Genomic DNA, 24433 nt, shown 5'->3' on the forward strand with positions numbered 1-24433 from the left:
TGCAAGTAAAATGACATTTGCAGTTTGGGACTGCTGAACTCTCCTTATAAGTACATTTCGGCCGCACTAAAATATTAATACCGGCAATGAATAGAATATCCTGTAGCGCCATGTCGTGAGCAGCTGTGCTGCGCTTGCACATATGTACGGGCACTAACGCAGCGGATGTACTGCAGGTTGCACATGAAATGACAACGACCTCTTGCGGAAACAAAAATAAAAATAAAATAAAAGAAAGAAAGAAAGAAAGAAGGAAAGAAAGAAAGGAAGAAAGGAAGAAAGACATGAATTGAACAGGGAAGCCAGAGTGCGTTACACGTTCATAGATGCCTACGTTTACGAAGTCACATCTCTGGCTGCAAAGATGCAATAACAATCTGGACATTGAACGGAAGTGTTGAGGAAAAGGTTCGCACAGTCGAGGTTTGCGCATTATTGAAATTCGTTGAAATGAAGTTGACTTCAATATACAACATTGCCTCGGTGACGTTCAATAATCTCAGCACTTTCTTCGTGTAATGTTTAATGGAGCACGGGGCAGTTTCATCATGTGCTGTTGCATGGAGGATCTTCTTTTGCGCAGGATTATAGCTGCTAGAGCGTTACGTCATATGGCTGATGAACCAAGTCAAACATGCTGAAGCGCAGCGTTGCCTCTGCATAGCACAAGAGGGCACAAATATATCAAAACCAGTTTCACTAATTTGTTCTTCCCGCTCGTTCGGACTGTTTCCGTGTCACCAAACTTCTCCTCTGGTGCGGTGGGGCGCAGAAATTTTTGTGGCGCTCGAAGATATTCTTTTCTTATTATTATTCAGACGTTAGAAGAGCCCATACATTGAGAATAACGTATGTATACCGTTCTAACTTAGTAGTGCAGTGGCGTTGAAACTAGTGCGTTTTAGACGTTCACTGTGTGTATGCCATCAGTTGTTTCTGGAAACAGCTTAATAATTAGGTGCACGTGCCTGCTCCTTTTACGGCTGCAAAGTTCGAACGCTAATTATTTTCTGACCAAACCTTTGCTGCCTCCTTCGATGCATCTGCATATATTACCCCTTGTGCAAAAAACTTTGCACCTTCAACGACCCGCCTGCGCTGCATGGCCATTCATAAAGTGAATGGTGCAACGAGCATACTTACCATCCCGCACGAAAGAAACGAAACTCCTGGCTAATTACATAATTTTTCTCCTGCCATTTCCCTCTAACTAGCCGCGCAGAGAAATAAATTAGGGCACGAATGAATAATGCGCTGTCTTACCAGCAGCACTGTGCGCGCAAGGCCTCGTATGTAAATAGAGAAAGAGAGAAACGAAGAGGGAAAGGTAGGGAGGTTAACCAAGGACGTGCCTGGTTGGCTACTCTACATTTGGGGAGGGGGAAATGGGAAGAATGGATAAGGAGAGAGAAGAAAAAAAAAGTCATTCACAGTCAATCACATGGGAATCTCTACCGTAACAAGCGTTCATACAATCCAGTGTCTTTCACGAAGTGCAGAAGGGCTTTTGTGGCCTTTTTCATGCAAGGATGCATAAGCCATGATCCAAGGATCTTTTCTTGCGAGAGGTTGAGTTTATCTTCTAGAGTACGTCGTTCAGTGTCAAGGGATGGGCAGCGACACTGCAGTTGCTCTAGAGTCTCATGCACATGAACACACATGCGTGGATGGGATCCAAGCAGCCTAATGCGCTGGCCAGCCCGAACGACAGCTCTCGATCGCATGATCGCGCTTCTTCAAAACAAGCAAGGAGGTAGGTAACTGCCGACGCAGTCGAGGAGGGGCCTAGGGCATCCAGCTGAGCCTGCTTGGGCAGGTTGCCGCACCTTCGACTAAGTGACGCAACATAGCGGTGAGCGGCCTTGCCTGCCTTGCCCGAGGCAACCGCTGCGCGGCGCGGCTAGCTATAGGCGCGACCGCGTCAGCAATGTCGTCGGGAGTGCGCGTATACGCGCGCACGCCAGCATGACCTCGTCGCGGACCGGCGCTGCTGCTTGCCGCGAGCTAAAGCCCGCGCACGGAACCTGATAACTGTGGTAACGCCTCTCCTTTACGCTTATCACGTACAGCCGCGGACCGAGCGTCCCCTCCAGCTGCGACGACCGGAGCGAGTGAGCAGCTGCCGATGAAGCAAGCCGCGCAATCCACACTCTCGCATCCCCACGTGTTTCCAGCGCCGCGCGACAGAAGCACGCGCGTCGTCTGCTGCGGATGCTGTTCTGTTGCTTCTGGGCCTGGCCAACGTTGTTGGCTTTCCAACTGAGCTATCGACTCGAGGGCGCACTGGAGCAACTGCATGGCGCTTCCGGTTGACTCACGTGTGAGTTTTTTGTTCTGTTTGTTTGTTTTTGCCACATCCCATTGCTCGCGGGTCTCCCCCATGCACCGATCACGTGCTTTTCGTCGGCGGTGTCCTTGTCCGTGAGTGCGCGTAGACGCAGTGACGTCGATTGATATGCAGCTGGCTGGCGTACGGAACGCGCTGTGTATCTGCCAGCTGGCTTCAGCCTGTGTCGAGAAGCACGAACGTGCGAGCGCCGAAACGAGCACTATCGAATGCCATTACCAGAAGAGCCGTGCGCTTTTTAAGGCACAACGGGCACACTTCGAGCTAACTGTTCGGTACAACGCGTCGCTGCCACGCGGCGCGAGAGGGTCAATGTTGTCAATCCAACAGGTTTGCGCATCTTCTGTAACGGTTCTTCTTTCACTGCAACTTGTAGAGCAAATAGAGCACAGCGCATATGACGGACAGGGATACGTGAGGCCAGGAAAACAGATATTTGTTTCCCGTTTAGAAAAAAAAAAAGTGACGTTCAGAGGCGGAAGTTTCAGCAACGAGACGCTGGCTATACTCCATTCATACCTATAAAATTTGGAGGACGCTTAAGCTTCACCTTTAAGAGTGGAACACGATAGACTTCAAAGATGCCTGACTGCTTGTCACGGTTCCCGTGCAACCTCAGCTTTCTTGCGGAAGCGAGCGCGGCGATATGTGTACTAAGGAGACGAGCGGGCCGCTTCGCTCGCAAAATGGGTTTAAGTTTCCGCGAAACAGAATTATGTTTTCGGTTATATTCAAGTTAAACACCGACGCTATCATGTCTGTTTAGGTTGTGTTAAGGTAGTACTTTACAATTTTGCTGACGTATTTTACACTGAGGAATTCAGTTAGTTCAGTCACGCCTCTGCGCCACGCGGAGCGGAGGGCCTGCGTGCACCGTAAAATAATTTACGCCCTTAAAAGTGACAAAGTGTGAAAATGTGTCTATTACTCACACCCTTGGGATGTGATTTATACAACTGACACCCTAAGGGTGTAAGTTATAGACACATTTACGCCCTTTATCACTTTTAAGGGCGTAAATTATTTTACAGTGTGGTTGTGGTTCAGATTGATTTTTCGCCAAGTGGCGTCCGACGCCGACATCGGATTTCTTGCGACCTGGGTCCTTAACGCTGTCGCGCTATGGAAGAGTGAGGGATAAAACTTGAGACAGGCGGTAAGGAGGAGGAGGAGGAGGAACATTATTATCGCAGAAACCGTTGCGTGGTTTATTCCTGGGTGGTTCCCTCTGACAGGGCTCCACTGGCGATCGCGGCTCGCCGGGCCTGGTCGAGGGTCGCCAGTTGGCTTCCCAGGTCCAGTTCGGAGAGTCTGGCCTCCCAAGACCACGTAGTGAGTGTGTATGTTGTGACTCGTGGCGAAATTGCGTCGCCCGGACGGTCGGTGCATTCATGTGTCATGTGCGCGAGTGTCGCTGTGTGGTTGCTACACCAGGGACATGTTCGGGACGTATAACTGTCTGGGGAGATTGCGTGTAGACGAGACAAGTGTGGGTATGTGTTAGTTTGCAGGCGGCGCCAGTCCCTTGCCTGGAGTTTATTGAGAGCTTTGTGTGGGGGAGCGTATTGTGTTCTTCCGAGACGTTGGTCCTGTAGTATTTGTTGGCTTGTCGTTAATAACACGTGGGTCGCTCTTCGGTTTGTTCTTCAGACAGGCGGTAAAAAAGTCTGTAATGCAAGGGATGCAACGCTGGTAAACGGGCATGATTTTGTGAGAACAGATGGAACTATATATAGACGCTATATATGATCACGTAGTGATCGTATATAGTGTGTATATAAAGTGCACGCTTAGGTAGCGTACATGCGTTAGACCAACGTGAGTGCACTTACGCAAACATACGCATGCTGATATGTGCACAGGCACCATGGACGCATTACGCATCGGCCGTGGAAACTTTGCCTTAGATCACAACAACAAATGATTTCCCTTTAACGGATCTGGCAGTAAGGCCTCCCGTTATCAGCACGTCATGAGGTGAACGCGCCCTATAGGGAAAAATCACTCGGGAAATTCAATTGCATCTCAGCAGACATCTTTAATAAGAAAAAAGAAAAAGGAAAACAACAGGAACGTACCAGAATTGCTGTAGTGACATTTGTAAGGGGTGTCGGTTGCTCAAACCACGAGTCGGTCAAATGCGATGTCAGGACATCCTGCTGCCGTGTGTCTCCAACTGCAAGTGCCGTGACCTCCTCTACTCAACCAATTGTTTTGGAGTGACGCATGACGTAATTCGGAAGGCTTCAGATACCGCACGGCTTCAGGCATCGCATGGCTTCCGTCATAGTCGTGTTAGTGGACGTGGATGCCGCCAAAAGCACGAGACTATTGCTTAAATGGCTTCCGGGTGTTTCACCCTTTGAATCAGGATGAAGTCGAATCTGTTATCAAAAGCATACACAGGATCATCCGGGGAAAGTGCGGGTACATTTTTTTTCTTCTCGTTTTTTCTGTTCTGGATATTCTTTCACGATTTCTGTACATGTCTACATTGCTACAGAACGTACCGGGGTGTCTTTTTTTTTATTGGCTGTTTAATCACGTTCTGTGATGCTCTTTGTTGCTGGGACGTTTTGATGTCGCCTCGTGTTATCATCCTTCGGTCATCGAACAATTTATGGTTTGTGAAGAAGTCGGCGTTACATAAGTTGCCAATATTTCTAATTTAATACAAATAAATTAGTTGACCATTATGCTCGGAACTTTTTTTTCCGTAGCACACAGACAGGCTGCCGCAATTGTACCAGGCCCCCGTACACTCGTCCGCAATGGAATATTCGAATAAATAAAATACCAGGTTTTAGAATAATGTATGCCATGCTCGAAAGGAACGGTACGCGGTTCCTATCCAAAACTTTGAATATTCGCACACCTACAAAGTTTCAACTTCTATCTTTTTCTTTTTTTTTTCTTTTAGCGACATTTTGCTTGTCGAGTACCCTGCGAGTAAAGCTCTGTGTGACACATCGTTAACTGATACTCCGTCTTCTCCTGCCCACTAAGGCAACTAGCCGGCGTATGTATATAAATGCTCTGCAAGTGCCTTTTATGTCGATGGTTGTCTCTCTCCCTTTCGACGCCTTTAATGCTCTGCGGTGCCGTTTGAGCGAATGCAGTGCTGCACAAGGAAACGCTAGTGCTTCTTGGTATCTTTAGACTTCTTCTGCTCTCATTTAATGTTAAGCAGTACTGGGAATCCATATTTATTTTTAAGCAGCAACAGACGTGGCCCTACCGTTTTACTTCATACATACAGCTCAACGCTTGCTTACAACAGAGCGCGAAGATGATATACAGCATCGGCCGTAAAGCAGTTGCATTCAAGCGCTTCGTCAGCTTGATATGTTGCAATACACGGTTTTCGAGCATCACGCGCTGTTCTTAGCGCGGATAAAGACAAAGCGTTGAAGTTGAGCCGCGTACGTTGCTTTCTGTATTATTATTATTATTATTATTATTATTATTATTATTATTATTATTATTATTATTATTATTATTATTATTATTATTATTGGAATATATATTTTATAGGATTTAGTATGATGCGGCCGCCACGCTCGGCCTGCCCGTCCCAACGTGGGAGTGGCCCGCTGCGCGATAATCGCGTATCTCAGGACTGTCATTAAAGTTTTTCCATCCATGCATTCATTCATAGGATTTAGTAGCCGCAGTTCCGGAGCCTTCCATATAAAGCGAACCGCTTGGGAAACATGATGATGATGATGGCTTTCAAGACAGTGGCACTTACTCGCTCAAAGCTATCGACCAAGAGTCGGGTGCCGTTCGTAGATGTGCGAGCAACAACAACAACAACAATAATAATGCTTGTCAGTCATGCCTTCTGCTTTCTCTTTGCCGTGAGCACGAGACCACTACATTGTCCCGATAAAATAAATATAAAGGATAAGAAGCTTCGCTTCACAAGAAAAACAATCGATAAACACTGGCAAGTAGTTTTGTCTAAATGTTTGCAATTATAATCACGCCCGTAGCAAGGTTATACAGGTTGATTAACTGCGGCGAAATAGTTATAAATTATGGGGTTTCACGTGGCAAAACAACTTTCTGATTATGAGGCATGCCGTAGTGGAGGGCTCCGGAAATTTCGACCACCAGGAGTTCTTTAACGTACACCTAAATCTAAGTACACGGGTGTTTTCTCATTTCGCCCCCATCGAAATGCGGCCGCCGTGGCCGAGATTCGATCCCACGACCTCGTGCTCAGCAGCCCAACACCATAGCCACTGAGCAACCACGGAGGGGTTTCTGCGAAAGAGTTATGCTTAATAGCAGAGAAATCCACAATCTGTCTGCAGCCGTTACCCAGGTTCAGTTGTTTGCGCATGTGTGCTGAAGGCACCAACAGTCACAGTTACCATTCCGGCCTGTACAGTACACATTTTCCTTGAATATAATGCTGCATGACGTAAGACATTCTGGAAGCGTATAGCTTTCCTTGGACCTTTTCGCCGTTTTAGTGGTTGAGGTGATGGTGGCCGGACTGAGCAAGGAAAATGTTCGTTCGTTCGTTCGTTCGTTCGTTCGTTCGTTCGTTCGTTCGTTCGTTCGTTCGTTCGCTCGCTCGCTCGCTCGCTCGTTCGTTCGTTCGTTCGCTCGTTCGCTCATTCGTTCGTTCGCTCGTTCGTTCGTTCGTTCGTTCATTCGTTCGTTCGTTCGTTCGTTCGTTCGTTCGCTCGCTCGCTCGCTCGTTCGTTCGTTCGTTCGTTCGCTCGTTCGCTCGTTCGTTCGTTCGCTCGTTCGTTCGTTCGTTCGTTCGTTCGCTCGCTCGCTCGTTCGTTCGTTTGTTCGCTCGTTCGTTCGTTCGTTCGTTCGTTCGCTCATTCGTTCGTTCGCTCGTTCGCTCGTTAGTTCGTTCGTTCGTTCGCTCGCTCGCTCGCTCGTTCGTTCGTTCGTTCGTTCGCTCGTTCGCTCGTTCGCTCGCTCGCTCGCTCGCTCGCTCGTTCGTTCGTTCGTTCGTTCGCTCGCTCGTTCGTTCGTTCGTTCGTTCGTTCGCTCGCTCGTTCGTTCGTTCGCTCGTTCGCTCGTTCGCTCGTTCGTTCGCTCGCTCGCTCGCTCGTTCGTTCGTTCGTTCGTTCGCTCGTTCGCTCGTTCGTTCGTTCGTTCGCTCGCTCGTTCGTTCGTTCGTTCGCTCGCTCGCTCGCTCGTTCGTTCGCTCGTTCGCTCATTCGTTCGTTCGCTCGTTCGCTCATTCGTTCGTTCGCTCGTTCGTTCGTTCGTTCGTTCGTTCGCTCGCTCGCTCGCTCGCTCGCTCGTTCGTTCGTTCGTTCGTTCGCTCGCTCGTTCGTTCGTTCGTTCGTTCGTTCGTTCGTTCGTTCGTTCGCTCGTTCGCTCGTTCGTTCGTTCGCTCGTTCGTTCGTTTGTTCGCTCGTTCGTTCGTTCGTTCGTTCGTTCGCTCGCTCGCTCGCTCGCTCGCTCGTTCGTTCGTTCGTTCGCTCGCTCGTTCGTTCGTTCGTTCGCTCGTTCGCTCATTCGTTCGTTCGCTCGTTCGTTCGTTCGTTCGTTCGCTCGCTCGCTCGTTCGTTCGTTCGTTCGTTCGTTCGTTCGTTCGCTCGTTCGTTCGCTCGTTCGTTCGTTCGTTCGTTCGTTCGTTCGCTCGCTCGCTCGCTCGTTCGTTCGTTCGTTCGTTCGTTCCTTCGCTCGCTCGTTCGTTCGTTCGTTCGTTCGTTCGTTCGCTCGCTCGCTCGCTCGTTCGTTCGTTCGCTCGTTCGCTCGTTTGTTCGTTCGTTCGCTCGCTCGCTCGCTCGCTCGCTCGTTCGTTCGTTCGTTCGTTCGTTCGCTCGTTCGTTCGTTCGTTCGTTCGTTCGTTCGTTCGTTCGTTCGCTCGTTCGCTCGTTCGTTCGTTCGCTCGTTCGTTCGCTCGCTCGTTCGTTCGTTCGTTCGTTCGTTCGTTCGTTCGCTCATTCGTTCGTTCGCTCGTTCGTTCGTTCGTTCGTTCGTTCGTTCGCTCGCTCGCTCGCTCGCTCGTTCGTTCGTTCGTTCGTTCGCTCGTTCGCTCGTTCGTTCGTTCGTTTGTTCGCTCGCTCGCTCGCTCGCTCGCTCGTTCGTTCGTTCTATTCGCTTACATTGACCATCATTGTTCACAGTTAATCTGTGAACAATGATGGTCAATGTAAGCGAATGATGTGTGTGTGTGTGTTCAATGAAATGAATGATGTGTGTGTGTGTTCACAGTTAATCTGTGAACACACACACACACGATGTTTCGCGCGCGCGCACCCCCCCCCCCCCCACACACACATACACCACACGCACACACACACGCACACACTGCAGCCCTGTATTATGGCTATAGTAGGAGTGAGAAAAAGTAGCGATAAGGGTAAATCATCAACTAGATAGTAAGACAATGACAGCAAAGAAAAAATAATAATACAGGTAATGCGTCTGAAAGCTGGCTTATAGGAAAGCAACAAAGAGTACCACAGAGTTTAAATGTTTAAAAGTGGATGAAGAAACTACTTGCCGCAGGTGGAGAAAGGCGGAAGTCACCCCATCTAGTAAACACATACTTGAGATTCTAGGGCAACGCCCAAAAGGGAGTCACTCGACACGCTCGACGACCACATTTCCGCAGCGGTAGCCAGGTGGCTCGTCCGGGCATGAGCACCCACGAATGCGACACAGAATGGAAACATTGAGCCAGAGACAACTGCAGGACAGGTCCTATTCTTAGCTACCCGGACATGTTTGCTGGCCGGAAAGGACGACTTCATTTCTAATATGGTGCGGTTCAAACCTTACGTTTCTTGGATTCAAGACCCAGAAAGTGCCGATGACGTCATTGTGCGATGTCCCAGATTTTCTAGCACATTCGCTTACTATAAGACTTGTTTTTCTTTTCCGCAAGAAACATTCCAAGAGATGACAGCTAATCTTTGGAGTCGTCAATCAACCGCCCATCTCGAGTGACATGTTTTTTTTTTTTTTAGCAGGCCGGTGCTTTTCGTGTAAGTGGTAAAAATGTGACGTAATAACGGTGTACCAACACCCACAGCCCAAAACAGCGGCGCTGTGGTTCCTTTACGTAAATGCGCCCTTGCCCCTCACTCTTGTTCAGTAGTTTAACGTGTGCTATGCGTTTAGGAAACTCCCGCCTGCGTAAGCGATGTCGCAGGCGGGACGGCGTACTTGCACAAGCCACCGCGCGCCGTCGGAGAAAGGCAGGGAAAGACGTGCGACGGGGCCTCTGAAGCAACGGTGGTCCTTCCACGCGCTGAGCCGTAAAGGCGGATTGAGCGAATGCGTCACGCTCCGCACTTGTCGCGAGTCGCATATGGCACGAGCGCCCCAGGTTTGTGTCACGCGGTGGCGGGAAGGAAGATAAAGTACAAACTTATAAGTACGCTAGGTGATATGTAATTCAGGTTTGATTGATGAGAGAGGAAGAGAAAGCTCTTTACTGAAAAGGCAGAGAGGTTTCCCGGCGTAAAAATGTTCGCCTGCATGCTACGCTGCCAGGTAAGGAGAGAACGGAGGAAAATGCCTTAGAAAGGACGGGGGCAGAAGAAAGAGAGAAAAAATAATAATAACATCATTTGATATCTTCGTTTCGTTTTTGAGTCCCAATTGTCCGAATATATGAGTCGTCTTGACTTCACCGCCGGCTTTTTATACGATGTAATAGCCCGAATAATATCTCGAGCTTTGAGAGGAAGCCAGTTGATTGAGGGCAATCAAACAAGAAGTCGAGTGCTTCACGTCGCATTGAAGGAGAGTGTCAGGGACTTAATGTGGCACCGCAGTGTCAAAAGGCCTTCGCAGATGGTTGCGTGGTTTATTGAACGCGTTTCTTTACTGCTACAGCAGCGTATACTCGCGGAATTGAACATATGTTTTACATCAGCCGGGAAGTGGTGGTGTTCCCAAAACAAAGCCCGTGAGATCTGGTAGGGGTGGCTGCGTTGTAGCCCAGAGCCGAAGGAAGTATACTGACATATATTTTCGAAGTTGTAGACACTTTATACGACGTGTTTCTCGCAATGCAAAATGATGACACTTAGCAAGTATGAATGTTTGGAAGCACTTGTCAGATATTTTAATATGATATTTAAGTTGATCTCGAAATAGAAGACCTGGATTCGCGGATATTATCGTGTCGTAGTGACTTCAAGGGAAATTTACCGGCGTCATGTTGCAATAAAGCTATAGATATAATGACGTTGCTTGCACATAAAGAAAGAAAGAAATGTTGCAAAGAGCGCCATTCCTCCGGCTGCGTTCCCATGTAGCAGTCGCAGTGATCACGGAAAGAGTGGAGCCAGTGCATAATGACGTCATGACGCATCCACCTCCTGGGCACGAGAAACCGAAACTGGGTCGTAGAAACAAGTGTGATATAAAATTGTTTATGGCGTTCTGCCGCTTGCCACTGTTTTGGGATGGTCTAGAAGACTTAAACCTTCATTTGACGCTAAATAATGAGAAGCGATAAATTTCTTGTCGCTGCTTTTTTGACTATAACACTGCTCCCATTACGTTGGGTTTTATTACGTCGTGGCGGTAGGAAACATGTCGGCGCTATTCCGGTCGTATTGTCATTGCAAGCAGGCTAACCGCCGCAGTTACCTAACGCTGGCAACGCCCGTGGGGATATGCGAGAATGCGAAAAATTTTGCAATATGGCGGCTTGGTGAGTTAGCGGAAGCGGCGTGATGCGACGTTTTCAACATTGCGTCAGCATCGTGTCAGTGAGAGAGAAGGGAAAAGCAAAGGACAGCTTATTTGAGCAAAGGCAGTGATGTCGGTCTGAGGTAAAAGTCATTTAACCTGCTTCTTCGCGCTTGTCAAAGCTGGCTTCTCTGCAGCAACACAGTGTGTAAGCAGAAGCTTGCTTCTGCGGTTCTGTTCGCTTTACGGTTATCATAGCTGAAGGCCAGGGGTGCAGAGTATGTTGATGCATGCGTGTGACTAGAAATAAAGGTGCTGGGACTTGGAGTAGTCAATTGTGTATTCTTAGCTCTTTCATCTCGCTGTTTTATAGCACAAAACACAGAACAGGACACAAGAAGGAGCGCGGCTGGAACGTTACTACACCAACGGCATTATTACAGACAAGTGAATAAAGGAACTAAAGCCCGAATAAAACTTGGAGCCTATAGGTTTGGAGAGCTGCGCTGCGACCGAGTGCACCATCAGGATATAATAGTGGTGTCACGTGTAAGTGGTAAGTGGTAAGTGGCCCCTCCTTTCGGAAGTGTTCGGAGGAAATTTATGCCAGAGGGAGGAGCACATTTTCACAAGATTGTTGAAAATTGTCACAATTTCAATTTCACGATGTTACGCGCGCGCGCTCCCACACACAGACACACACACACACACACACACACACACACACACACACACACACACACACACACACACACACACACGCGCACACGCACGCACGCACGCACGCACGCACGCACGCACGCACGCACGCGCACACACACACACACACACACACACACACACACACACACACACACGCACACACGCACACATTTACCCGCCGTGGTTGCTCAGTGGCTATGGTGTTAGGCTGCTGAGCACGAGGTCGCGGGATCGAATCCCGGCCACGGCGGCCGCATTTCGATGGGGGCGAAATGCGGCCTCCTTCACCTCATAATCAGAAAGTGGTTTTGGCACGTAAAACCCCATATATTATTATTATTACACACACACATTATCCGCGGCACTATTCCTCTAGAGGAGTGTCGATGAATAAGACGCTTTTGATCTGGCGCGTGCTCTCAACCGCGTGGTTCAGCGCTTGATCGCCTTGTAAATATATGGTAAATGCGTTTTCCTAGTCTGTTTGCCTACACGTGACGTGTTTGTGGAGGTGCTGGGCGTTTGACGCAAGACGGAGCCCCGCAGAGGTCGCCAAGTCGCCACTCTAGGCATGCCTACCGGAGGTGAAACTGCGTCAGTGGCGGCCGCCATGCCAGCCGTCATCCTGGTTCCACCCCGTGATCCTGGGACATCTTTCGGCGCTGATGGTGAAGACTGGATTCGACTCTGTGAGTGCGTAGGCGCACATTACAGTTGGGAGCCGACCTTGATGCTGGCGAACGTCATAATTTATCTAAAAGGAACTGCGAAGACCTGGTTCGATAACAACGAAGAGAATCGCTCATAAGCGGGAGTGCTTGTAAGACGAAATTTCGCGAGTTGTTTTGCCGACCTGCAGACTGCCAGTGTGGCGCAAGGAAAGAACTTTTCTCGCGTGTGCAGACGTCTACAGAGTGCCAGAACGTCATGAATGTACCTGACATACATTCAGGATGTTCTGGCCTTTTCCGATGAGTTGACGCCAAGATGACAGAAGCCGATAAGGTCGCTCACGTGCTGAAAGAGATCGCGGACGATGAGGTTAACCTGATCGTGTTTAAAGACTCTTCGACAGTCAACAATATTGTTACTGAATGCCGACGCTTCGAAGATGCTAAATGTCGACGAGACGCTCGCCAAGAATAAAATCGAGCCGTCCTGCATCCCTCAGGCACCTCCTGTGGTTTTTGTTAAAAAGAAAGATGACAGCCGGGGATTTTGCGTTCACTACCGGCAACCTAAAATTATCAAAAAAATGTGTACCCAGTCCCACGCATAGACGACGCCCCGGATTGCCTTCACGGTGCCAAGCATTTTTCTTCAATCGACCTTTGGTCAGGATACTGGCAGATCGCCGTTGATGACATGGACTGTGAGACGATCTCGTTTGTTACCCCTGACGGCCTTTATGAGACTAAAGTAGTGTCCTAAAGTAGTAACGCCCCGGCCGCCTTCGAATGCATAATGGACACCCTCTTACACGGTTTTAAATGGTCCACTTGCCTGTGTTATCTTGATGACGTCAGTGTATATTCACCGAAATTTGAAGCGCACCTCGACCGACTTTCCTCTATCCTTTCTGTGCACTGTAAACTAACTTCATCCTTAAGTCTCCATAGGGGTGCGAAGCGGTCTATAACTCACACCCTTGCGCTGTTTTTGGGTGTAAGGGTGTGAGTCGTAGACTAATTTACGCCCTTATGCACTTGTTAAGGGTGCGAATTAGTTAACAGGGACATGTTTCGCAAAGCCTGCATGCAACTTAATTCATCCAAGTGCCACTTCGGACCTCAGCAACTTACAATGCTCGGTCATCTCGTCGACTCGACCGGTGTTTGCCCCGACCCTGAGGAACTTCGAGCCATGCAGGAGTTCCCCCTTCCGACTCGCACAAAGGAAGTTCGTAGCTTTCTGGGACTGTGTTCTTACTTCCGTTGTTCTGTGCAACATTTTCGCGGAAGTCACACGGGCTCTCACAAACTTACTGAAGAAAGGCGTCTTTGTCTTTTTTGGGTGCTGCACAGGCTGCGGCTTTCTCTACCGTCATCATGTCGCTTACTATACACCACCTGTCCTGGCTCATTTTGACGTCTCCGCTCCAACAGAATTCCGCACCAGTGCCAGCGACCACGGAATCGGCGCTGTTTTGGTCCAGCATCGGAATGGGAATGCCCGTGTTATCGCCTATGCCAGCCGTCTCGTTTCCTCAACTGAACAGAACGACTCCATCACGGAACGGGAGTGTCTTGCTCTCGTTTGGGCGGTAGGCAAACTCCGCCCCTACTTACATGGCCAGCATTTCACCGTCATTACCGATCACCATGCACTTTGCTGGTTGTTGTCCCTTAAGGATCCCGCTGGGCATCTTGGTCGCTGGGCACTGCGGGCTCCAAGAATACACCTACTCCGTTTCTTATGGGTCTGGCCGATTGCACCGGAACGCTATTTCTTCCGCAATCCCGTGGATATGCCTGAAGCCTCCGATTACGCGCCTGCATGTGTACTCTTGCTCTCCGCTTGATGCCACATCCGTGATGAACAGCGCCGTGATCCCATCTTACGTGAGCTTATTCAGAAGCTAGATTCCGTAGCATGCGCCCGATCCGTCCCTTCGCCTATTCGTGCTTGTAGATGGCACAATATCGCCACAAGCTCCACCCGGATGGACGCGAACTGCTGCTTGTCGTTTCTACGCATCTGCGCCTGAGAGTTCTGAGCCAGCTCCATGACGTGCGCCCTGACCGCATGGTCACCTTGGAGTTTCACGGACCTACGACCGCGTTCTGCGTCGCTTCCTTTGACCCGGCCTTTACCGCTCCGCGTTCGTCGCTACGTCGCTGCATGTGAACCGTGCCAACGCCGAAAGAAACCACCTATGCACCCTGCTGGCCTCCTTCAGCCCCTTGACGTCCCATCTGGCCCCTTCTTCCGAGTTGGTCTTGACCTCTTCAGTCTCGGCATTCTATGCTCTAAGGCCTATGCTGTGCATGAATTGAACAGGTGTTTTGGTGGTTACATGTGTTGTCGCGTATATCCGAAGCTAGATGTGGCACAGCAGTGAAGGCCGTCCCGCAGAAGGAGTCCGGAGTGTTGCAATAGTATAAGGCGGGACTGGACAAGTACATATTTATTGGCCGAGTATCTGCTTACATTACTTGTACATATTTAATGGCGAGCATCTGCTTACATTCCTTGAAAGAGTAGTTTGGACGTCTTGCACCTGGTGAAACGTGCAGTTCCAATTAAGTACATGTCACCATAGAGCTTTCTACATAATTACTTAGACTTATATAAACACGCCGCTAGGACGAGGCGGAAGTGGATGTAGATCAAGGAAGAAGAAGAGAAGAAAGAGGCTGCAGGCGGAATACTAGTCTGTTTATTCCAATATATCCTTTTGTTTTTAATTTTAATTTCAGTTCCTCCTCTTCAAATAAGAATTCTCTTAAGCTACCCCCTGCCGTCCGATTCTTGGCCTGTTCCCTTTAGTGGGAACGAGTCAGAAAAGAGGATAATAATAATAATAATAATAATAATAATAATAATAATAATAATAATAATAATAATAATAATAATAATAATAATAATAATAATAATAATGTGCTGATAATCGTGGATCACGATGATTAATTCCCGACCACTACCAGTATTTTAGGTTCCGAAGCTTACGTTCTTATACAGAGTGATTACAACTTTGGACTTTTGAACGCATACGGGCAGAATTACGTCGCAGGTATCTTGTATCCAGTGTGAATTTGAGCACGTAAACTTGAAGAATACTCGCCGTAATGACTCAGTAGCTATACGAGCTCTGCTAGTGAGCAAGTGGTCGCGGGTCGGAGTCCCTGTGGCAGCGGCCGCATTTCAGTGGCAGCGGAATGCAGGACGCCCGTATATCGAGCAAAGGGTGCACTCTATATAACTCCGGGCAATCGAAATTCATATCGAGTGTTTCACTACGTCTATCAAGTTACTGTGTTGCTTTGGTGCAATAGGGTCCATTAGTCTGTCTTTAAAGAAAAAAAAGAACGGGGACATTTCCTGCGCAGTACTCAGTGCTGTCAGAATCAGTTACCACATTAAAGGGAAGCTGAAGAGTCTGTCGAATTCAATAAGACGCTCATATACGGATGCGGGAACCTTATAAACCATGTCGGTAAAATTTGGGTTTTTTTTTTCAATTAGGAGCGACGTAATCGTCGGTTGAAATTGCGCTGTAGCTCCGCCCCCCTTTGAGTGAGCGAGCGGAGCGGAGACCGGAAACCGCGGTGTTGTGACGTCAACTCTGCTTCGTTCCTTCGCAGCGTCCGCGACCGTGCCTGACCGCGCTTGTTTCTGCGTGCGTGCCATCGTGTATCTGCTTCGATCGACCCTGCATTCCTTTGTTGGTGCGTCTGTGTGTATGTAGAGTGGTAGTCAACGTGCGTGGTAGTCAACGTGAGTGGTAATCAACGTGAGTGGTAGTCAACGTGAGTGGTAGTCAACAGATGAAGGTCGCTACACGTACCGCATGAACCGGGAAGCTTTTCGCGCGTTTAAACCGTCTTTGTAGATTGCCGACAGCTTTGGACAGCGCACAAATGCCGACGATCGCATCCCCGCTTACGTTCCACGAGGAGGCATGCAGGAACACAACACTACAGTTGTTTGACCGGAAACTAGCTCACTAGATCACCGAAAGATCGCCGAGATCACTAGATCGCTTTGGAAAAAACACACTCACTAAAGAGCATTTCCAACACGAGGAGATCACAAGGCTTTGCTTTCGTTCGCGTCTAAAGCACTGCTCGCACCAGCATCGTTTGCTTCTTCGAGAGGCCGGCTCTTCGCAATCGGCTCGTACATGTAGGGAGTAACGCCGAACTCCTCAGAAAGACGCAGTCTCTCTAAATTTTCCATTACCGTCTCAGAAAACAGCACCAAACTACCTGGCACCGCGCTTCATGTGTAGCGGCAGCGGTCGGCAGCGGCAGAGTTGACGTCACGACGCAGAGTTGACGTCACAGGCAGAAACGAGACGCACGAGCTGGGCGTGTCCGCTGCTGCACTTTTCGTCAAAATAAAATATATTTGCGCTTTCTTTCGCTCAATTTGGATACGATATTCGAATTCGGAGGGTTGAAAACCATTATGTACAGATGTTCACTCATTTTTTCTGGAAAACCTTTCAGCTTCCCTTTAATGATATCGGTTCACTTCGCTTCCTACCAAACTTTGCTTACTATAACTTTTTTGCTTAGACAATCTCATTTTGTTTAGCCATCACGCTTTTGCGAAACGACCTTGACGACCGAAACGACATTCCATAATGAGCTTCACCCTATGTCCCCCTCCCATTTAGTAGTGCTCCGAACTATCCTGGATCAAAATACGTCCTACGGGTTGGCTATACACATAATGCCAAACGAACTATTCTGAGATTGTTACTGCTACTGAGCATTGTAAATCATGAAGGTCCGTATTTCGCATATTAGTGTGCCAGTTCCAACTGCCTGTGCTTTACAGTTTGATCGTAAGTGCCTTTCTTTTTTTTTTTTTCACACAGAAGATTCGCACTGTGTTACCACCTGAATCTTCTACACCTTTTGCCACTCTCTCCCGACATCACGAGGTTGTTGTTATAGCGTATGTCTGACACTATCGGATACCGAAAGCACGGTGTAGAAGGACCTGTTTTTAACCGTTACTTGTCGTTGTCAGGTTCTGCATTGCGCGAGTCGTGACTAGCGACTGCACAAGGAAAGCCGCATACCAGTAGCGACTGTGCCGCTTATTTCAAGGGATGAAGTCACTGTCCATCATGTTGTTCTCGCGTGCGCGCGCTGGCGTGTTCCCGTGGCCTCGGTGCACCGCGGAGCGAGCGGATAGCGGAAGAGAGACCTGCGGTCCGCGAACACAGCAGGTGTTCGGTTTGCACGCGCGTGTGTACAACAACGGGCCAGCGACCTTCCTTGTCTGCGCGCGGAGCAAAACATATCGGCGAACGCCACGCTTAGTGCCGGCACAAGGCGACAATTCACCATCCGCGTGAGTCTCTTGCCTATGAGTAAAACTCTCCGGAGTGGGTGCTTCTTGGCGAAGATGTTAAGGGGAGTTCCACGACGGTCTTCGCTCTGCGGCGGCGTGGTCTGTGTCAACCGTCAATCAAAGGGCAGCCCGCAAAGCACCCTGCGTCCAGGTCGTTGGTGAGAAAGCGCAGCTTATACAGACCGGAATTTGAAGCGCTCGTAAGTATGGTATGAAGAACTTTATTTAGGTCCTGAGGGATCAGTGTGGGACTGATGCGGGCCGCTCCCACGTCGGTACAGAGAGGCCGAGCCCCTCTGCCGTTACACGGGCCCTCTGGACAGCCCTGAGTTGGTCCGCCAGCACTTTCAGATCGATCTTTTGCTCGGGAGTTGTGAGGGGTGAACTGGCAGGACGAACGGCCGAGCGCGGGCTTGCCGCATGTCTTCCATTGTATTGCCTTTTTTTGTCAGCTCGCTCAGTCATCAAAACCGCAGTTCATGCGAGGGATAGGCCGATAGGCTTTCTTTTGTAAGCGTAAGAGCACTAGCAAAGATGCATGAACTCTAAGAAGTGCCCCATTCATTGACGACTAAATGCCCATTCTTGGCCGTAGTTCAGATGAAACAATAAAGGAGGTGCTGTCGCTTGACCCAGCACTGCTTTCTCGAAACAGGTAATGAGTATATAGCGTTATCTTGCAGCAGACTTTCTCAAAAAAGAAAAATTGTGGCTGAGACGTAGCCAAGGCTTCATCTAGAACTGGGGCCTAGCATTATTTGAATATGTCAGTTGAGTTACGGATACCTCACTCGGCAAAAGCCATGACCTTCACCCATCACGTTTCAGGCATGCGCATTGCTGTATACCTATGTTTACAGTGCAGGAGAAATGCAATGACGTACTCGTGGTCTTTAAAAAACCCGCGTACCCCGCACCTGACTCGACATCACCGTCTTGTAATGTCGCACTGAGTGCTTAAGTCTAAGCTATATGTAAGCCGAGGAAGAAAAAGTTCGAAATAATGAAAATTTAATACGTGTTCGGAAAGTATAATTAAAGTTGAGCTAGTTGGTATGTATTACTTTTTTTTTTGTCTAACTGTGCCACGAAAAGTAAATGATGACAGGAAAAGTAGACACTTGTGTCCTTTTCTGGAGCTTGTGTCCAACGTGTCTACTGTTTCCTGTCCTCGTTCACTTTATGCGATGTCACTACACCAGAAGTGTTCGTAAGTTCGCGCTGCCCTTCATGGTTAGCTCCGTGAGTTATCTTTAGAAGGAAAAGAATAAATCCGTCAATCGAACATTAAATCTTGATAATGACGACCGACAACGTTTGAAGTTTGAGAACTGCCCTTACAATTAAGCTTTGACTTACACTTACTTGTACTTGGACGCTGCAGTTTGAAATTACGGCATCCCTCATTACAAGAGCCGTACAACGGCACTCGTGCGAGACGTCTATTATGATCACGTGGGGCTATATAAGACGCAGCAATATATTTGTTACACACATGCATTTTTGTACTGCTCTCCCATCGATCGCGCGGCCTGAAATTAAAAACAGACACGTCACACTTCACAGCAGTGCATGAAGAGAAACAAAGTGCACCTGAAAATGAGAAGTCGTGAAAGAAACGCACAACACGCATCATCAGGCTCAGCAGCAGACGTTGTGACCACTGCGCCCTCTGTGGCGATTATCAGTAACCAGTACCGGTAATCTTGATATCGGTAAGCAGTTAGGTAGCGCTCGGTAAACTATACCGTGTGTCCCGGATAACGTTAGCCAACCTGTTCAAAGAAAAACGACAAAAACCCGATGCAAGATACAATTACAAGACATGCGGTGTTCGGTCGTCAGAAGTCTGACGACCGGACCCCGCAGGTCTTAAAATATCGTATGTTGTACCGTGTTCTTAAATTTCTTTTTGGTTGAAGAGCTTGGTTAGCGTTATCTGGGACACCCTATATTATTGAGTGACAGCAACGTGTTACAGACATTTTCTGCAACTCAGTAGACTCCCTCACGAGGGCGATTCAGTAGTCCGTAGAGCGTGACCGTGGAATGTTGCCAAAAGCAACTTTCCTGCTCAGAGTTGGGAAGCCAGAGCGATCGCGTGCCAGGAGGCGTAAAAAAAAGTTTAACGAACCATAAGACACAGAACAGCTTGATAAGAGTACTGCCAGCATCGTGACATTCAGAATAACAGTTTGTTTCTATAAATACATGCCGCTTTTTCAGCTGCCGCCGTATGTTTCTATTGTGTATACAAACTGTGTGTGTGTGCGTGTGTGCGTGCGTGCGTGCGCGCGCGCGCTTCGTTTACCGGTCAGTCAAAATGGATGTTATTTGCTCGCAGAAACCATGCAGAATTGACATCCGAAAGTTCGCAAAAACAAGCATGCGAAAATCGCTTGCGGTGCGCCCGCTGAAACTATATTCTGCTGTATTACAGTACATGTATAGTGAGGCGGGACGAAAATTCGGAAAAGTGAGCAGTGTTTCTTTTACAGGGAATTAAAAAAAATTTTACATTAGCGCTCGAAAAAAAAATTATTACTTTAAATATCGAATCGAATGCCTTTCTTTTTTTTTTGCCTCGGGAAGCAGTGTGAAAGGGCAGAAGGAGGTCAGCAAACCTTATTTGTGCTCAGTATGCATCTAATCCTGTTCTTAAAAAAGCCAAAGCAATTGCACAAGCTTGTATCTAACCGAATATGGCCGCATTGTTTGCTAGCATAAGTTAAGGGTAAGAGCTATGCAAAATAATAATAATAAATAAATAATAATGTTGGATTCATGTGGAGGTTTATTATAAAGAAAGGCTTACAATGACTGTCGGTATCATTCAGAACAGGAACCCCGTCAAAGATCGGAATGGAGCACATGATATTAGTGAATAAAGGAATATATTTCCGTATTAGCAAAGACAACTCTACCTCGCTATTCGACATAACACATTATCGAAGAACCTAGGAATGATTCACCCTTTAATGCATGACAGGAAGTCATTCCTTGTAGCTTTCTGCGTGGCATGCTTTCTCAGTAATAGGTCCCGCTATGCGGTAACGATGCATCCTGTATGTGTATCAGATTAAATTTTAAAAAAAGTACGTTGCAAGAATGGCCGAGTATTTCAGGTTAATCTAACAGCATCAAATTAGAAGAGGCCGTTATACCAGTATCATAAGAAGCCAACAAACACTGACACCAAGGATAACATAGGGGAAATTACATGTGCTTAATATATGAAATAAAGAAACGATAAATTAATGGAAATGAAAGTGGATGAAAAAACAATTTGCCGCAGGTGGGAAACGATCCCATAACCTTCGTATTACGCGTGCGATGCTCTACCAATTGATATGATGACTGTAATACATATAATATAATATATACTATAATGGTATGATATGACTAATAAATATTGGGCCCCTCGGTTATCCCCGTTTCTTCTCATTATACCAGTACTCACTCGCATAAATCATTCTCCTCCAAGCGTATATAGACGATAGTTGCGCGCAGGTTTCGCGCTTTATTAGGCCTTGACGAATATTTGAAAAGCTGTCAAATTCTCGTATCGAATACGAATCGAATAGCAAATGCTATTCCATTTCTGTAGGAAGTATAAATGTACATCTGATTTTTGAAATTCAAGCGTTGTATCTAACTTCTGTCCGGATCCGTTGCCTGCCTTCGCGCGCTTCCTGTGACTACATAGCGGCTCGCGTTTTTCTGACGTCACGCGATACCCGATACGTGTGGCAGGAAACACTGAGTGCTCCGTTTACAGTTCACTGCTTCCATGACTCTTTAAAGGGCACCGCAGACATTCTATCCGTCTCTCTGCAAGTGCTTTGTTCTCGGGTCCTTCGCTGCGCTTTCGTCATCGATACAGTTGCACTCTGTATGATGCAAGTACGAGACTTCAGCTGAAATCGCGCGGGCAACCTTGCATAATCTATCGCAGCTATCTCGCAGTGTGAAGCCGTCAGCAATCTTTGCACGTACTTGTATGCCGAGATATTGTAGAAATCTTGCGGGTGCAAGAGGACTTGGCACATTCGGAAGCGTTCTTCGGTGCTCACATACATTTAACCATTGCACACTCTGTGTGAAGGATCCAGTGTTCTCCTAGAGTGCCAAGCTCTCTTCCGACAGGCCGATATATACAGTCGAGTGCAATAGTATATAGACCAACGCATCGGCAAAAAAAAAAAAAATTCAATTTCTTCTAGCACAGTCGCCCGACGTGAAATTGTATCAATACATGACGCTGGTCAAACAGGCGCACGTAGGCAGTACCACTTGATTTCAGCCATTATGCCTATGGGCTGCGAAGAAAAAAAAAAATATTTTAGCGCCAGCTTTGGTCCTTTAACTTTTGCACTGGACTGTGGGTAGGCTCAGACGCATGCTTTATTACGATGACTATCAACAGACCAACGTTTGGCATGCGGAAATTTTCTTCAGCTTCCTTTCTTTTTTTCTCGTGGCCCAATCACTGACTGTGTTATCTTTGACGAAGTACGAAACTGTCGGCAATGCTACTTACTGGTTGTTCGGCGGCCAAGCTTAAGTTTTCTCTTCTGCAGTTAGTATAGTTGCTTATTGCTCTACAAACTGAACTTGGGTTTTTACATGCCAAAACCACACTCTTGAGTACGAAGCACGCTGCATAGTGGGAGACTCCGGATTATTTTTTGACCTGCTGGGGTTTCTTAATGTGCACTTAAATCTAAGTCCACGATAATGTTCGCATTTCGCCTTCACCGAAATGCCGGAACCGCGGCCGGGAATCGAACCCACGGTGACCTCGAACTCAACCGTACAGCGCCACAGCCACTAAGCTATCGCGGCGGGTTCATTCGTCGTTCTTATACAAATCCACGTTATTTACGTCGTTATAAAAGTGTCTCTCCCCAGCGTAGGGTAGCCAACCGGATTTTTTTTTTCTCTGGTTAACCTCCCTGCCTTTCCCCTTTCCTCTCTCTCTCTCTCTCTCTACGTCGTTATACTTACAAACCTGTTTATTGAGCTTACTATCGCTACGCTCCTTAGACACTCAGTTTGCTTCGTTTACTTCGTTTTACTTCCAGACGAAAGACGCTGCAAACACAAGACCAGCAGCGTCATCGTTCACGCTCACAGCCGGGAATCCGAAGTGACTCGCTCTGTTATCAGCTGGGCTTCACCGCGAGATGAGCAGGCTGGCGTGCTACGCCGAGGCTTATCGACGGCGTCCCCATCTTGTCCGTTCGGCACTTCGGCGATAACCGACGCGGAGTCGTCGATGTTGTCGCGTCCTCTTCAGCGGCGGCGGATGCGCTTAACAGCCGATCTCACTCAATTGTCACACGCGCAGACGGAACGTGTGCAGACGGTTTTGTCGACAGGCGGGGTCGCGTACCGCCACGTTGTGTGCAGTTGGATTCCTAAACGCTTACGCGAATTTTGCCAACCAGCAGCCCCAAGGAGAACGAACCCTGTCACCGCGCCGGGCATGGCGGGAAGAAAGCAGAAGCTCTGAATACTAGGCAAGTGGTGCTCGCTCTTTTGCCCTTCTCATCACGATTGGCTGGCGTCAGTTCTTAAAGCAGTCTTTGCGTAAGAACATTTTTGTGGGTACGAACATTTGTAGTGTCTTCTCGACAGTCGGCTTCTCGTGTACAGAGGGCGCGCGCGTGGCGTATAATATAAATGCAGGTGCTGCTGTTGTTCGAGACAGATGTTTGCAGTATTGTCATATGCCTCACAGAAAACAGACAGACGTCGTTCCGGTGGTGATCCGTCCTTTATAGGGCATTGGCCATCAGCCCTGACCTTTAATAGAGTACGCATTCCATAACGCATAAGAGACTTCCAAACGCTAGAAAGAAAGAAAGAAAGAAAGAAAGAAAGAAAGAAAGAAAGAAAGAAAGAAAGAAAGAAAGAAACGAACACGAGAAAGCAAGCATAAACAGGGCAATAGACACTGGACGCATGTCCCATTGTCGAAAACAAAATTTTGTTCACAATCATAGCGCAATCGCAGGAGAACTCGCACAAGCAAGTGTTGCGTTCAAATATGTTAAACATTTGTAGGGTCCATACTTTAATATCGTGCCGTCAAGCGTTAGCAACGCCCGGTTATGAGTGGCGCCATGAGGGGCCCGAAAATTTCGAGAGTGAACCCCGTTTCGTGCCCATATACTTGTGTATATGTTGGAGGTATGTGGCTGAAAGGCGCACTCTGGAATGGACTCGTTAAGGAGGTGGGGGGAAGGGAAGCTTTCATTTCCTTGACCAAAGACTGAAGAATATATAGACCCATATATTACCTGTAACAAACTTGTCTATTCTTATTTATGCAGTGTTTTATTCAATACACCACATTATTCTTATTTCGTAACGTCCTCCCTGCTTGGAATTTGTGTTCACCGTATTTAATAAATAAATAAATAAATAAATAAATAAATAAATAAATAAATAAATAAATAAATAAATAAATAAATAAATAAATAAATAAATAAATAAGTTGACATATGTACCATCGGTCAGCAACAACACGATCGCTTCGCTGTGTCGTTGCCTTTCACCTGCTAAAATGTGCACGAAATGACAAATACGGGCGAAAAAACAGGAAAAGGCTTCACTAGAGATTGTTGAATTCACACGTGCATGTCTTCCTTCTCGACCTTTTTGCTGTTTTTATGGTTTTTATATTTATATGTTTATTTTGCATGTGTGTGTGTTTGTGTG

The 24433-nt window shown here is 47.7% G+C and overlaps 1 protein-coding gene across 2 annotated transcripts in view; it reads left to right on the forward strand.

The window, feature by feature from the left end:
• The first annotated feature begins 1942 nt into the window (after positions 1-1942).
• LOC139057394 (proton-coupled zinc antiporter SLC30A1-like) overlaps positions 1943-24433 on the forward strand; it is a 65782-nt gene continuing 43291 nt past the window's right edge. Inside the window, exons 1-2 of one of the 2 annotated variants that reach the window (XM_070535478.1) lie at positions 1944-2320; positions 22792-23229. Coding sequence is in view for 1 of the 2 variants with exons in the window: in XM_070535477.1 (XP_070391578.1) it covers positions 2297-2320 (24 nt within the window). In the remaining variant the exon portion in view is untranslated. Of the gene's footprint in view, positions 2321-22791; positions 23230-24433 lie in introns of both variants that reach the window. The other variant, XM_070535477.1, reaches the window with a different exon arrangement.

This window comes from Dermacentor albipictus, chromosome 3 (genome assembly GCF_038994185.2).
Source record: "Dermacentor albipictus isolate Rhodes 1998 colony chromosome 3, USDA_Dalb.pri_finalv2, whole genome shotgun sequence".
Classification (NCBI taxonomy): domain Eukaryota; kingdom Metazoa; phylum Arthropoda; class Arachnida; order Ixodida; family Ixodidae; genus Dermacentor; species Dermacentor albipictus.